Consider the following 16,161-nt stretch of genomic DNA (forward strand, 5'->3'; position numbering starts at 1 on the left):
TTGAGGATCTATATATCTCCCATCACAGTTACCTTAATGTCCTGAAGTATTGAGGATCTATATATCTCACATCACAGTTACCGTAATGTCCTGAAGTATTGAGGATCTATATATCTCCCTTTGCAGTTATCGTAATGTCCTGAAGTATTGAGGATCTATATATCTCCCTTCGCAGTTACTGTAATGTCCTGAAGTATTGAGGATCTATATATCTCCCTTTGCAGTTACCTTTTGTCCTGAAGTATTGAGGATCTATATATCTCCCTTCGCAGTTACCGTAATGTCCTGAAGTGTTGAGGATCTACATATCTCCCTTCACAGTAACCGTAACATCCTGAAGTATTGAGGATCTATATATCTCCCTTCGCAGTTACCGTAATGTCCTGAAGTGTTGAGGATCTATATATCTCCCTTCACAGTTACCGTAACGTCCTGAAGTATTGAGGATCTATATATCTCCCTTCGCAGTTACCATAATGTCCTGAAGTGTTGAGGATCTATATATCTCCCTTCACAGTTACCGTAACGTCCTGAAGTATTGAGGATCTATATATCTCCCTTCGCAGTTACCGTAATGTCCTGAAGTGTTGAGGATCTATATATCTCCCTTCGCAGTTACCATAATGTCTTGAAGAATTGAAGATCTATATATCTCCCTTCGCAGTTACCTTATGTCCTGAAGTATTGAGGATCTATATATCTCCCTTCGCAGTTACCATAATGTCCTGAAGTATTGAAGATCTATATATCTCCCATCACAGTTACCGTAACGTCCTGAAGTATTGAGGATCTATAGATCTCCCTTCGCAGTTACCATAATGTCCTGAAGTGTTGAGGATCTATATATCTCCCTTCGCAGTTACCATAATGTCCTGAAGTATTGAGGATCTATATATCTCACATCACAGTTACCTGATGTCCTGAAGTATTGAGGATCTATATATCTATCATCACAGTTACCATAATGTCCTGAAGTATTGAGATCTATATATCTCCCATCACAGTTACCGTAATGTCCTGAAGTATTGAGGATCTATATATCTCCCATCACAGTAACCGTAATGTCCTGAACTATTGAGGATCTTAAATCTCACATCACAGTTACCGTAATGTCCTGAAGTATTGAGGATCTATATATCTCCCATCACAGTAACCGTGATGTCCTGAACTATTGAGGATCTTAAATCTCCCATCACAGTTACCGTTATGTCCTGAAGTATTGAGGATCTATATATCTCCCATTACAGTTACCGTAATGTCCTGAAGTATTGAGGATCTATATATCTCCCATTACAGTTACAGTAATGTCCTGAAGTATTGAGATCTATATATCTCCCATCACAGTTACTGTAATGCCCTGAAGGATTGCGGATCTATATATCTCCCATCACAGTTACCGTAATGTCCTGAACTATTGAGGATCTTAAATCTCCCATCACAGTTACCGTTATGTCCTGAAGTATTGAGGATCTATATATCTCCCATTACAGTTACCATAATGTCCTGAAGTATTGAAAATCTATATATCTCCAGTCACAGTTACCTTAATGTCCTGAAGTATTGAGGATCTATATATCTCCCATTACAGTTACCGTAATGTCCTGAAGTATTGAGATCTATATATCTCCCATCACAGTTACCGTAATGCCCTGAAGTATTGAGGATCTATATATCTCCCATCACAGTTACCGTAATGTCCTGAACTATTGAGGATCTATATATCTCCCTTCGCAGTTGCCATAATGTCCTGAAGTATTGAGGATCTATATATCTCACATCACAGTTAACTGATGTCCTGAAGTATTGAGGATCTATATATCTATCATCACAGTTACCATAATGTCCTGAAGTATTGAGGATCTATATATCTCCCTTCACAGTTACCGTAATGTCCTTAAGTATTGAGGATCTATATATCTCCCTTCACAGTTACTGTAATGTCCTGAAGTATTGAGGATCTATATATCTCCCTTCGCAGTTACCGTAATGTCCTGAAGTGTTGAGGATCTATATATCTCCCTTCACAGTAACCGTAAGATCCTGAAGTATTGAGGATCTATAGATCTCCCTTCGCAGTTACCGTAATGTCCTGAAGTGTTGAGGATCTATATATCTCCCTTCACAGTTACCGTAACATCCTGAAGTATTGAGGATCTATATATCTCCCTTCGCAGTTACCTGATGTCCTGAAGTATTGAGGATCTATATATCTCCCTTCGCAGTTACCATAATGTCCTGAAGTATTGAAGATCTATATATCTCCCATCACAGTTACCGTAACGTCCTGAAGTATTGAGGATCTATAGATCTCCCTCCGCAGTTACCATAATGTCCTGAAGTGTTGAGGATCTATATATCTCCCTTCGCAGTTACCATAATGTCCTGAAGTATTGAGGATCTATATATCTCACATCACAGTTACCTGATGTCCTGAAGTATTGAGGATCTATATATCTATCATCACAGTTACCATAATGTCCTGAAGTATTGAGATCTATATATCTCCCATCACAGTTACCGTAATGTCCTGAAGTATTGAGGATCTATATATCTCCCATCACAGTAACCGTAATGTCCTGAACTATTGAGGATCTTAAATCTCACATCACAGTTACCGTAATGTCCTGAAGTATTTAGGATCTATATATCTCCCATCACAGTAACCGTGATGTCCTGAACTATTGAGGATCTTAAATCTCCCATCACAGTTACCGTTATGTCCTGAAGTATTGAGGATCTATATATCTCCCATTACAGTTACCATAATGTCCTGAAGTATTGAGAATCTATATATCTCCAGTCACAGTTACCGTAATGTCCTGAAGTATTGAGGATCTATATATCTCCCATTACAGTTACTGTAATGTCCTGAAGTATTGAGATCTATATATCTCCCATCACAGTTACCGTAATGCCCTGAAGGATTGAGGATCTATATATCTCTCTTCACAGTAACCGTAATGTCCTGAAGTATTGAGGATCTATATATCTCCCATCACAGTTACCTTAATGTCCTGAAGTATTGAGGATCTATATATCTCACATCACAATTACCGTAATGTCCTGAAGTATTGAAGATCTATATATCTCACATCACAGTTACCGTAATGTCCTGAAGTATTGAGGATCTATATATCTCCCATCACAGTTACCGTAATGTCCTGAAGTATTGAAGATCTATATATCTCACATCACAGTTACCGTAATGTCCTGAAGTATTGAGGATCTATATATCTCACATCACAGTTACCGTAATGTCCTGAAGTATTGAGGATCTATATATCTCCCATCACAGTTACTGTAATGTCCTGGAGTATTGAGGATCTATATATCTCCCATCACAGTTACCGTAATGTTCTGAAGTATTGAGGATCTATATATCTCCCATCACAGTTACCGTAATGTCCTGAAGTGTTGAATATATTGATTTACATTTAGTTGCAGACCTTTGAACAAAACACTTATATTTGTGTCAGGTTGAGTCATCAGTTCTTTCCTTTGTACACCTAGCTGAGAATGAAGATCATCGGGGTTTTTTTCATTTCTAAGTAAAAACACATCAGGTATGTCTCTTAACAATTATTCCTTTCTGAGTTGTTTTTTGTGTGGACCATGTACAGCTGACAAGGGTTTTTCTGTATTTCGCCGAGGCATGTAAAATTGGGGCAGAGCAACAACAGATGTATATTCATCTGTCTTCTTGGGACTAATATGTTTTTCTCATGGAACATTAAGATTTTGCATTCCTTTCTGGTAATTTGAGGGAGGAATGATAACATGCTGATGTGAGAGACTTTTTGTGAGAGACTGCTTCATGATGGCAGCCACTGCCTCAAGGGTGGGAATCACTCGGTAAGAACTGCAGCTATATACAAGTGTTATCTGCGAGTGCCATGGTGTGACTACAAGTGGGAATGTTTTCTGTAGCTTTTAGAAAGCATGGTGTGATTTTGTTAGTATTAATATGCCTACAAACTTGATTCGAATTCTTTGAAAAGTTGAGATCTACATTTACCTGAAAACCAAACATTTAAACGTGATGACAGTGAGAGATGAAGATGAACCTCCCTGGCTAGGTGGACATCACAATAAAACAGTTCACAGTTCTACAAAGCAGCCCACTACATTAATTGCAAAGCACATCATACATATTGGCCAAGCAGCTCTACCCATCTACCAAGCAGTTCTACCCATCTACCAAGCAGTTCCAAATATCTACCAAGCACCCACAATGAATGGCAGGTTGTCCCACACCGCTTGCAATGACGATGGTGATGGTGATGGTGCTGTGGCTACATGCAGTGCCTGTCTGTCAGTGGCGCCATCTGTCTGGAGGGACACCTCACTACATGCAGCTCCCTAGGACAGAGTCAGGTGTCACATGTCAGGTGTGCGTGCTATAGCTAATGCTTCAGGTAAACAACACATCATAAAGAAAACAGTACACAGAGCAAGAGTAGTCACAATAACAAACCAACATGACGCCACAGTAGGTGAATACTCTGTCCTACTCTACTGCATATTTCCATGGCCTGTACACACTGATATTACATACAATTAATGAGTGAATGAAAATCCTTCAAGGACTGATGAAACACGACACACAACAGGAAAGAAACTGCAGCCTGGTTCAAGACTTCAGTCTGATCCCAGCATCTGCACATGAAGATGTGTTAGTGGATGATGACTTACTTGTTCCTGTGTCGCTGTGTCCTGATCCTGTGTCATGCTGTGGTGTTCCTGTGGGGAGAACACAGGGCTGTGGAGTGAGGCATGCCCTAGCCAGCTCCTGGAAGGTCCAACCTGAAACACAAAACAAAGATCTGGTCCAACTGAAGCTTTGTTCAAGGTTACACTCCGGACATCTGCACGGTCTGTACATTTGGTCCAGTGGTTATCCAAATGAGTAAAACTCCATGTGTTGAAGAACAACTGTTGAACACACTGAGACACAAGTATATAACTGAGAAAACATTGTGTCCTGGGATGTTCAATTTTGAACACAAAGGGTACACACACAAGTATATGTCTGTAGCGTGATGGACACCTTTGAACAGACTCACACACACATAAGGCCGAGACATCAAAAGTGTGCCTGACCTTAGACACTGAAAGCATGAGAACACAGGGCTATCCCGGGATGTCAACAACATTTTTCCCAATGTTCAGACTGACAGGAAGATGACATGTTGAAGAAAGATGTCAATTCTAATCTCACCTAATTCCACTAATTCCACACCAGACCAAAGAGTGTCAAATTCCTGATGCCTGATCAGTGGGGAGTGTAGAAAATCTAATAAACATTTAATAACAGGGTGACAAGCAACATTCCCTGGGCCACTCCCCTCCCCCTCACAGATTACACTGCACAAAGGACACATTCGTTCTCTTGTGGGCAGCCAGAGGTAGGAGAAGAAGTAGTATTTATAGGCTTTTGATGCAGTCATGGTAGACTGGCCATGTAGTACAGCACTGTTGTTGTACACTGAGGACATTGCTGGGTGGTTGTGTAGAGGTACGACAGTCGGGCAACAGAGGTCTAGGTGTCAGGTAACAGGTCTGAGTGTAATGTTACAGAGGTACAACAGTCGGGCAACAGAGGTCTAGGTGTCAGGTAACAGAGGTACGACAGTCGGGCAACAGAGGTCTAGGTGTCAGGTAACAGAGGTACGACAGTCGGGCAACAGAGGTCTAGGTGTCAGGTAACAGAGGTACGACAGTCGGGCAACAGAGGTCTAGGTGTCAGGTAACAGAGGTACGACAGTCGGGCAACAGAGGTCTAGGTGTCAGGTAACAGAGGTACAACAGTCGGGCAACAGAGGTCTAGGTGCCAGGTAACAGAGGTACGACAGTCGGGCAACAGAGGTCTAGGTGTCAGGTAACAGAGGTACAACAGTCAGGCAACACAGGTCTGAGTGTCAGGTAACAGAGGTACAACAGTTGGGCAACAGAGGTCTGGGTGTCAGGTAACAGAGGTCGGAGTGTCATGTTAGCAACAGATGTCAAACAAAAGATTTTAAGCTTCGACCTTTTTTCACCATCCTTCTGTTTTCAGTCAGCTTCGCACCACTTTTTCATATCAGGCATCGCCTGCTGCTTAATGCCCTGTCTCTGTCTCCATTGGCTACTGCCTCCTCCACTGGTATGATTAGAATCCCTAGACGCAGTTCAGCAAGATACTTGATGCATCATCTCTCATCAGCTGATCAAGTCATACCAATTCTGTCAGTGTCTCAAGTGGCACAGAGACAAAACCATATTGAATTTCTCCAATTCTCAGAATGTCTGCGTATGCATGGCCACCAGGGGTACAATACTCACTACGGCACCCAAACAAATGTTGTTTAAAGTGCAATAGTTGATGATTGTATCGTTTCAGTGCAAGGGTTGATTGTTAAATTGTTTCAGTGCAATAGTTGATTGTTAAATTGTTTCAGCGCAATAGCTGATTGTTAAATTGTTTACAGTGTAATAGTTGATTGTTTAATTGTTTCAGTGGAACATTTGAATGTAAAATTGTTTAGACTGCAATAGTTGGGTGCAACAAAACACTGAACCACAGCTGTTTTCATCAAAGTCTCTTCTTCCTGTCTTGTAGCTGTTCAGAACAAACCCACATCCTTTGTTAATCCTCTCAGACAGTTTGCTTTCTACATCGGAGAGATGAAGACAGTTGCTCAGAAAGAGCTGACAATTAGACGAGGCTTTCAAGACAATCTTATTTCACTGCAATGGCCATCTTGAACATCAACGCTTAGAAACAGACCCAGGTTCGCTTACTTTCATCTTCACAATAAAGTTTTTATGCCCCTCATCTTGTGTCATATTCCGAGTAATGGACAACCGTATTCAGAAACAGCACTGTCCCTGGGATTGACAGACTAGTGGTGAACAGTGTCAGTATGGTTGACCCTAACACATGGTTGACCCTAACACATGGTGGACCCTAACACATGGTGGATCCTAACACACGGTGGACCCTTACACACGGTGGACCCTAACACACAGTGGACCCTAACACACGTCGAAACCTAACACACGGTGGACCCTAACACACGATGGACCCTAACACATGGTGGACACTAACACATGATGGACCCTAACACACGATGGACCCTAACACATGGTGGACACTAACACATGATGGACCCTAACACACGGTGGACCCTCATACACGTCTGACCCTCACACACGTCGGACCCTCACACACGGTGGACCCTAACACATGATGGACCCTAACACATGATGGACCCTAACACATGATGGACCCTAACACACGGTGGAGCCTAACACACGGTGGACCCTAACACACGGTGGACCCTAACACACGGTGGACCCTAACACACGGTGGACCCTAACACAAGGTGGACCCTAACACACGGTGGACCCTAACACAAGGTGGACCCTAACACACGGTGGACCCTAACACATGGTGGAGCCTAACACATGGTGGACCCTAACATGTGGTTGAGCCTAACACATGGTGGAGCCTAACCCACGGTGGACCCTAACACATGGTGGACCCTAACACATGGTGGACCCTAACATGTGGTTGAGCCTAACACATGGTGGACCCTAACACAGGGTTGACCCTAACACACGGTGGACCCTAACATCTGGTGGACCCTAACATGTGGTTGAGCCTAACACATGGTGGACCCTAACATGTGGTTGAGCCTAACACATGGTGGAGCCTAACCCACGGTGGACCCTAACACATGGTGGACCCTAACACAAGGTGGACCCTAACACAAGGTGGACCCTAACACACGGTGGACCCTAACACACGGTGGACCCTAACGTCTGGTGGACCCTAACATGGGGTTGAGCCTAACACATGGTGGACCCTAACACATGGTGGACCCTAACACGTGGTGGAGCCTAACACACGGTGGAGCCTAACACATGGTGGAGCCTAACACATGGTGGAACCTAACAGATGGTGGACCCTAACACACGGTGGACCCTAACACATGGTGGAGCCTAACCCACGGTGGACCCTAACCCACTGTGGAGCCTAACACGTAGTGGAGCCTAACACATGGTGGACCCTAACACATGGTGGAGCCTAACACACGGTGGAGCCTAACACACGGTGGAGCCTAACACATGGTGGACCCTAACACATGGTGGACCGTAACACTTAGTGGAGCCTAACACATGGTGGAGCCTAACACATGGTGGACCCTAACACATGGTGGACCGTAACACTTGGTGGAGCCTAACACGTGGTGGACCCTAACACATGGTGGAGCCTAACACATGTTGGACCTTAACACACAGTGGACCCTCACACATGGTGGACCTTAACACATGGTGGACCCTAACACACAGTGGACCCTCACACATGGTGGACCTTAACACACAGTGGACCCTCACACATGATGGACCCTATCACAAAGTGGACCCACACATGGTGGTCCCTAACACATGATGGACCCAAACACAGGGTGGACCCTTCTGTGTATGAGGAGTGATTTTGAAAATTATGCTGGACGGACCAGTGTTTGCAGGACAGAAATGTAAGGCTTTCACATCCCACACATATTCAAGTCTAGTGGAGCAGATCCGCCCTCTCTTTGACAACCGCGGGAGTGCTGCCACCGTGCTGGACACATGTGTGGGATTATACAAGTTTGCTGCATTGATCAAAATCAATGTGAGCACTTAGGCAGCCATCACTGAATCCAGCCAAGTAAAACTCCTCATCGCTTACATGACTAGCACCTCATTTCAGATTCTTACACCTCATTACATCACAACATATGCTTCCTAAACCCACAAGCAGAAAACTGATGGACAGAAAGGCGTTCCTTGAACTTTGACGTATCAGTTAGAGCCACATTTCTGAAGACTGACATGTCTTTGAACAGCCCTCAATCATTCCACTTGAGAATCATACACAAGTTTTCTGCAAGTGTGAACACGCAATAGTTGGTTACGAGAAACACTCATCTAGCCCACCCAAGTCTCACAATAAATGGCTGCAATCTGTGCCAATCACGGACACCCAATCAGTTCTCTCACCATCACACAGAAAGCAGAAACCGTATAATATTATTACAGTTAAGGATGTAGAGCACAGTTGAATGGGAAGCAAATCTGAAATCAGCTCCAAATTATAGGGCACCTGCTGCAATAAATGTGTGAACTAAACATTCAGGGCACCTGTACTCATGAACGTGTTCATGAAATACTCAGGGCACCTGCTGAAATGAAGGTCTACATCAGAAATACAAGGGAGGTAAGCTCAACAGCCTGTCTTGCTGAAGGTCCCTCTCATGTACTTGGTATGATCTGCTAGCACTGCCCCACCCTGACAGATTGGCGTAATGGTCAATTACCTAACATTAGGTCCATGCTGATGCTATTCCTGTTTGCTAACAACCCACCGCCATGCAAATCACCTTGTTAATGTGTGAGTGGTTTCAGCATAGACGGGCACTGCTGTCGACAACACACAACATGAATAGTATTGTCCCACAGTCTCAAACCAGATCCAATATTTGTCATTGGAAGAACAATCCTTCACACATAAATCATTGCGAAAATCCAAAAAAAGACCCTATTAGATATCTTGGGCATTTCATTGAGCCCTGATGTATATAAATAATGCCTTTCTGACCAGTGGAACACATGTGTACTCTTGATCGAGTTGATAATACCTGTAGCATCCCACACCATGGTCAACCTCGGACCCCCTGAGCTTGTGTGATGTGAATATTGGTGTGTTGATTGATACTGTAAGGCAACCCTTCATCTGGGATACTTTAGTGCAATGTAAGTTGTGCTTATTCACCAGGTAAACAAATCGCTGTTTAAGATTCAAATAAGCACTGATTGTCTGCCACTGGTCAAACAGCGCAAGAAGGAATTGCCCCTAATTCCACAAACAAATCCATCTTGAAGCTGATAGGATTTCCAAATAAACCCTTCTCCTCCAGAAATGGCACACTGCTCAATAATTTAGTCTGGAGTTATGTTTTTGACAAGTCTATGTCTGCTATTCCTAATTCTGGACCAATAAATTTGGTAGTGGTATTATGTCCAACCAGCGGGCACAATGACCAATATAACAATACCCCAGGATCAATACCATCGTGCCGGTGCCACGGACTGCGTCAGTCCTCTCCGTGCTTGTGTCCGGTATGTCACCAGGGAAGGCAAAGAAGTAATTTAAACTCCCATCAAGCCTTCCCCCAATAGTATCACCTATGCTTGATATGGCGTGTGTGACCACAAATTTCAATTAGCATCTGACACTCCTCCACTGTGGGGCAATCCTCCAACTGTCCTCAGACATGCGTTGTTCACTGTGGGGCAATCCTCCAACTGTCCTCAGACATGCGTCCTCCACTGTGGGGCAATCCTCCAACTGTCCTCAGACATGCGTCCTCCACTGTGGGGCAATCCTCCAACTGTCCTCAGACATGCGTCCTCCATTGTGGGGCAATCCTCAAACTGTCCTCAGACATGCGTCCTCCACTGTGGGGCAGTCCTCCAACTGTCCTCAGACATGCGTCCTCCACTGTGGTGCAATCCTCCAACTGTCCTCAGACATGCGTCCTCCACTGTGGGGCAATCCTCCAACTGTCCTCAGACATGCGTCCTCCACTGTGGGGCAATCCTCCAACTGTCCTCAGACATGCGTCCTCCATTGTGGGGCAATCCTCCAACTGTCCTCAGACATGCGTCCTCCATTGTGGGGCAATCCTCCAACTGTCCTCAGACATGCGTCCTCCACTGTGGTGCAATCCTCCAACTGTCCTCAGACATGCGTCTTCCACTGTGGGGCAATCCTCCAACTGTCCTCAGACATGCGTCCTCCATTGTGGGGCAATCCTCCAACTGTCCTCAGACATGCGTCCTCCACTGTGGGGCAATCCTCCAACTGTCCTCAGACATGCGTCCTCCACTGTGGGGCAATCCTCCAACTGTCCTCAGACATGCGTCCTCCACTGTGGGGCAATCCTCCAACTGTCCTCAGACATGCGTCCTCCACTGTGGTGCAATCCTCCATCTGTCCTCAGACATGCGTCCTCCACTGTGGTGCAATCCTCCAACTGTCCTCAGACATGCGTCCTCCACTGTGGGGCAATCCTCCAACTGTCCTCAGACATGCGTCCTCCACTGTGGGGCAATCCTCCAACTGTCCTCAGACATGCGTCCTCCACTGTGGGGCAATCCTCCATCTGTCCTCAGACATGCGTCCTCCACTGTGGGGCAATCCTCCATCTGTCCTCAGACATGTGTCCTCCACTGTGGTGCAATCCTCCAACTGTCCTCAGACATGCGTCTTCCACTGTGGAGCAATCCTCCAACTGTCCTCAGACATGCGTCTGTATTGTGGAAAATCGTATGGAAAGTAGACTTCAACCAGTGCATTTCAATCTTAACAGAGAAATTATCCATTTACCTTAAAATAATTTTTTTCACCTTCGAAAAAAGGAAAATAACTTTCTGCTGCTTATTTCTTAGCCAGCCTGAACTGATGACAGTCGATAGTCGGATCTGGGGGACCACTTTTACAAGCAGGAGCCTGCTGCACTTATGACTGTTTTACCAATGCATTTTTTTTAGGTCATGCTGTGTCTGTATGTCAAATTGCTGGAAACAGAAGAGAGTGTTTGACAGGAACTAGGTAACATAAAGTTATACCAGGTGGCACAGTGGTCTAGGGTGATTGCACATTGGTCTAGGGTGGTGGCACAGTGATCTAGGGGGTGGCACAGTGGTCTACGATGGTGGGGCACAGTGGTCTAGGGTGGTGGCACAGTGGTCTAGGGTGGTGGCACAGTGATCTAGGGTGGTGGCACAGTGATCTAGGGGGTGGCACAGTGATCTAGGGTAGTGGCACAGTCGTCTACGGTGGTGGCACAGTGGTCTAGGATGGTGGCAAAGTGGTCTAGGGTGGTGGCACAATGATCTAGGGTGGTGGCACAATGATCTAGGGTGGTGGCACAATGATCTAGGGTGGCGGCACAGTTATCTAGGGGTTGCACAGTGGTCTAGGATGGTGGCACAGTGATCTAGGGGGTGGCACAGTGGTCTAGGATGGTGGCACAGTGATCTAGGGGGTGGCACAGTGGTCTACGGTGGTGGCACAGTGATCTAGGGGGTGGCACAGTGATCTAGGATGGTGGCACAGTGGTCTAGGATGGTGGCACAGTGGTCTACGGTGGAGGCACAGTGGTCTACGGTGGTGGCACAGTGATCTAGGGGGTGGCACAGTGGTCTAGGATGGTGGCACAGTGATCTAGGGGTGGCACAGTGGTCTACGGTGGTGGCACAGTGATCTAGGCGGTGGCACAGTGGTCTACGGTGGTGGCACAGTGATCTAGGATGGTGGCACAGTGGTCTAGGATGGTGGCACAGTGGTCTACGGTGGAGGCACAGTGGTCTTCGGTGGTGGCACAGTGATCTAGGGGGTGGCACAGTGGTCTAGGATGGTGGCACAGTGATCTAGGGGTGGCACAGTGGTCTACGGTGGTGGCACAGTGATCTAGGCGGTGGCACAGTGGTCTACGGTGGTGGCACAGTGGTCTAGGATGGTGGCACAGTGATCTAGGATGGTGGCACAGTGATCTAAGGTGGTGGCACAGTGATCTAGGGGGTGGCACAGTGGTCTACAGTGGTGGCACAGTGGTCTAGGATGGTGGCACAGTGATCTAGGATGGTGGCACAGTGATCTAGGGTGGTGGCACAGTGATCTAGGGGGTGGCACAGTATTGCCCAACACAGTTTAGTATTCCCCAACATTGTTCAGTATTCCCCAACACAGTTCAGTATTCCCCAACACAGTTCAGTATTCCCTGACACAGTTCAGTATTCCCTGACACAGTTCAGTATTCCCTGACACTGTTCAGTATTCCCTAACACAGTTCAGTATTCCCTAACACAGTTCAGTATTCCCCAACACAGTTCAGTATTCCCCAACACAGTTCAGTATTCCCTAACACAGTTCAGTATTCCCCAACACAGTTCAGTATTCCCCAACACAGTTCAGTATTAACCAGGTCAGGGGAGCTGTTTACAAAAAGATAGTTGTATTTCCCAAAGAGTTAAGAATTCCTGGGGGAATCTGTTTACAAGAACTCTTCTCTCATCTCCACGTCCCCAAGGGCTCAGCACACAACAATCAGTCGTGGAAAATAAATATGACAAGTATTGGCCTGGTCCCATACTCTGGCCCCAATTACCTCGGTGTTACAAGTATCTAATGAACAATGTCATCTACATAAAAGCGCTGGCTTGTTTGCCATGCCTAGAGGCTGCATCATCCAATATTGATGAAAGTTCATCCTGAGACTGGTAGCTCCCAACTGGGGGCGATGCTTGTGTTCCCAGGCGGGTGTTGCCGGTGCCAGACAAAATCCCCCTCAGCCCCTGATTTCTGAGAGACCCATCGGAACAACACAATCTCGAGCTATTTATAGCCACATGACATGGTGATCACCGCCTGTCATAGCCTGGTCATGTGACACTGTCTTCACTGTCAGATATATAGCCTGTCACAGCCAGGTCATGTGACACTGTCTTCAATGTCAGATGTTTAGCTTGTCACAGCCAGGTCATGTGACACTGTCTTCAATGTCAGATGTATAGCCTGTCACAGCCAGGTCATGTGACACTATCTCACTGTCAGATGTATAGCCTGTCACAGCCAGGTCTTGTGACACTGTCTTCACTGTCAGATGTATAGCCTGTCACAGCCAGGTCTTGTGACACTGTCTTCACTGTCAGATGTATAGCCTGTCACAGCCAGGTCTTGTGACACTGTCTTCACTGTCAGATGTATAGCCTGTCACAGCCAGGTCTTGTGACACTGTCTTCACTGTCAGATATATAGCCTGTCACAGCCAGGTCATGTGACACTGTCTTCAATGTCAGATGTTTAGCTTGTCACAGCCAGGTCATGTGACACTGTCTTCAATGTCAGATGTATAGCCTGTCACAGCCAGGTCATGTGACACTATCTCACTGTCAGATGTATAGCCTGTCACAGCCAGGTCTTGTGACACTGTCTTCACTGTCAGATGTATAGCCTGTCACAGCCAGGTCTTGTGACACTGTCTTCACTGTCAGATGTATAGCCTGTCACAGCCAGGTCATGTGACACTATCTCACTGTCAGATGTATAGCCTGTCACAGCCAGGTCTTGTGACACTGTCTTCACTGTCAGATGTATAGCCTGTCACAGCCAGGTCTTGTGACACTGTCTTCACTGTCAGATGTATAGCCTGTCACAGCTAGGTCATGTGACACTATCTCACTGTCAGATGTATAGCCTGTCACAGCCAGGTCTTGTGACACTATCTCACTGTCAGATGTATAGCCTGTCACAGCCAGGTCATGTGACACTATCTCACTGTCAGATGTATAGCCTGTCACAGCCAGGTCATGTGACACTGTCTTCAATGTCAGATGTATAGCCTGTCACAGCTAGGTCATGTGACACTGTCTTCAACGTCAGATGTATAGCCTGTCACAGCTAGGTCATGTGACACTATCTCACTGTCAGATGTATAGCCTGTCACAACCAGGTCATGTGACACTATCTCACTGTCAGATGTATAGCCTGTCACAGCCAGGTCTTGTGACACTGTCTTCACTGTCAGATGTATGGCCTGTCACAACCAGGTCATGATACTGTCTTCAATGTCAGATGTATAGCCTGTCACAGCCAGGTCATGTGACACTGTCTTCACTGTCAGATGTATAGCCTGTCACAGCTAGGTCATGTGACACTGTCTTCACTGTCAGATGTATAGCCTGTCACAGCTAGGTCATGTGACACTGTCTTCACTGTCAGATGTATGGCCTGTCACAGCCAGGTCTTGTGACACTGTCTTCACTGTCAGATGTATAGCCTGTCACAGCTAGGTCATGTGACACTGTCTTCACTGTCAGATGTATAGCCTGTCACAGCTAGGTCATGTGACACTATCTCACTGTCAGATGTATAGCCTGTCACAGCCAGGTCTTGTGACACTGTCTTCAACGTCAGATGTATAGCCTGTCACAGCTAGGTCATGTGACACTGTCTTCAACGTCAGATGTATAGCCTGTCACAGCCAGGTCATGTGACACTATCTCACTGTCAGATGTATAGCCTGTCACAGCCAGGTCTTGTGACACTGTCTTCACTGTCAGATGTATGGCCTGTCACAACCAGGTCATGATACTGTCTTCAATGTCAGATGTATAGCCTGTCACAGTCAGGTCATGTGACACTGTCTTCACTGTCAGATGCGTCGCCTCACAGCCACGTCATACTGTCCGTATGTACCACTGGCTTACTGAGACAAACCTACATGACCTGAGATCAGTGCGAGAACAGGACTTCCTCTCCAACAATGTGGCTGATGCTTAACTTGATGTTACAATTTCTAGTTATAAAATCATTATGTCTAAAAAGAGTCTCTTGCAAAAATTTGCAGTTTTTACGTTGCCTCCACTTTGCTGTTGTTAGCCGCTAGTCCACTCTGTGTGCTACTAATATTCAGCTACCCACTCACTCACTTCACAAGTGCCATTGTCGATCAATATTGCACCATTCTCAATATTTTCCAAACCCTCGAAATCACTTCTACATGTTATTTCTCCCTCCTTCCCAGGACAAGTTGTACAACTGTGAGTTTCCTGTGCTTCTGCCTGTCACACCATTCATTAGACAACCTCACTCATCACGCAGCCAACCTCCGGAGAGAATTGATGACATCCTTCACTGACAAACCAGCTTCTACCACATAACACCCAGTTCTTCACTGCTACAGAAGCTTGTTCATACACCACATAACACCCAGTTCTCCACTGCTAGAGAAATTTGTTGATACACCACATAACACCCAGTTCTCCACTGCTTGAGAAGCTTGTTGATACACAACATAACACCCAGTTCTCCACTGCTAGAGAAGCTTGTTGATATACCACATGACACCCAGTTCTCCACTGCTAGAGAAGCTTGTTGATACACCACATAACACCCAGTTCTCCACTCCTAGAGACGCTTGTTAATACATCACATAACACCCAGTTCTCCACTGCTAGAGAAGCTTGTTGATACACCACATAACACCCAGTTCTCCACTCCTAGAGACGCTTGTTGATACACAACATAACACCCAGTTCTCCACTGTTAGAGAAGCTTGTTGATACACA

The 16,161-nt window shown here is 45.7% G+C and overlaps 1 protein-coding gene across 4 annotated transcripts in view; it reads right to left on the minus strand.

The window, feature by feature from the left end:
• LOC124118669 overlaps positions 1-16,161 on the minus strand; it is a 289,157-nt gene that overhangs the window by 43,263 nt on the left and 229,733 nt on the right. Inside the window, exons 1-3 of one of the 4 annotated variants that reach the window (XM_046480873.2) lie at positions 5,219-5,409; positions 4,693-4,803; positions 4,231-4,359 (exon numbers count right to left, since the gene is read on the minus strand). In XM_046480873.2, the coding sequence (XP_046336829.2) occupies positions 4,231-4,359; positions 4,693-4,728 (165 nt within the window). In that variant the 5' untranslated portion in view covers positions 4,729-4,803; positions 5,219-5,409. Of the gene's footprint in view, positions 1-4,230; positions 4,360-4,692; positions 4,804-5,218; positions 5,410-16,161 lie in introns of those variants that run through there. The other 3 variants (XM_048386864.1, XM_046480875.2, XM_048386865.1) reach the window with 3 other exon arrangements.

This window comes from Haliotis rufescens, unplaced genomic scaffold (genome assembly GCF_023055435.1).
Source record: "Haliotis rufescens isolate VD_foot unplaced genomic scaffold, xgHalRufe1.0.p SCAF_61, whole genome shotgun sequence".
Classification (NCBI taxonomy): Eukaryota; Metazoa; Mollusca; class Gastropoda; order Lepetellida; family Haliotidae; genus Haliotis; species Haliotis rufescens.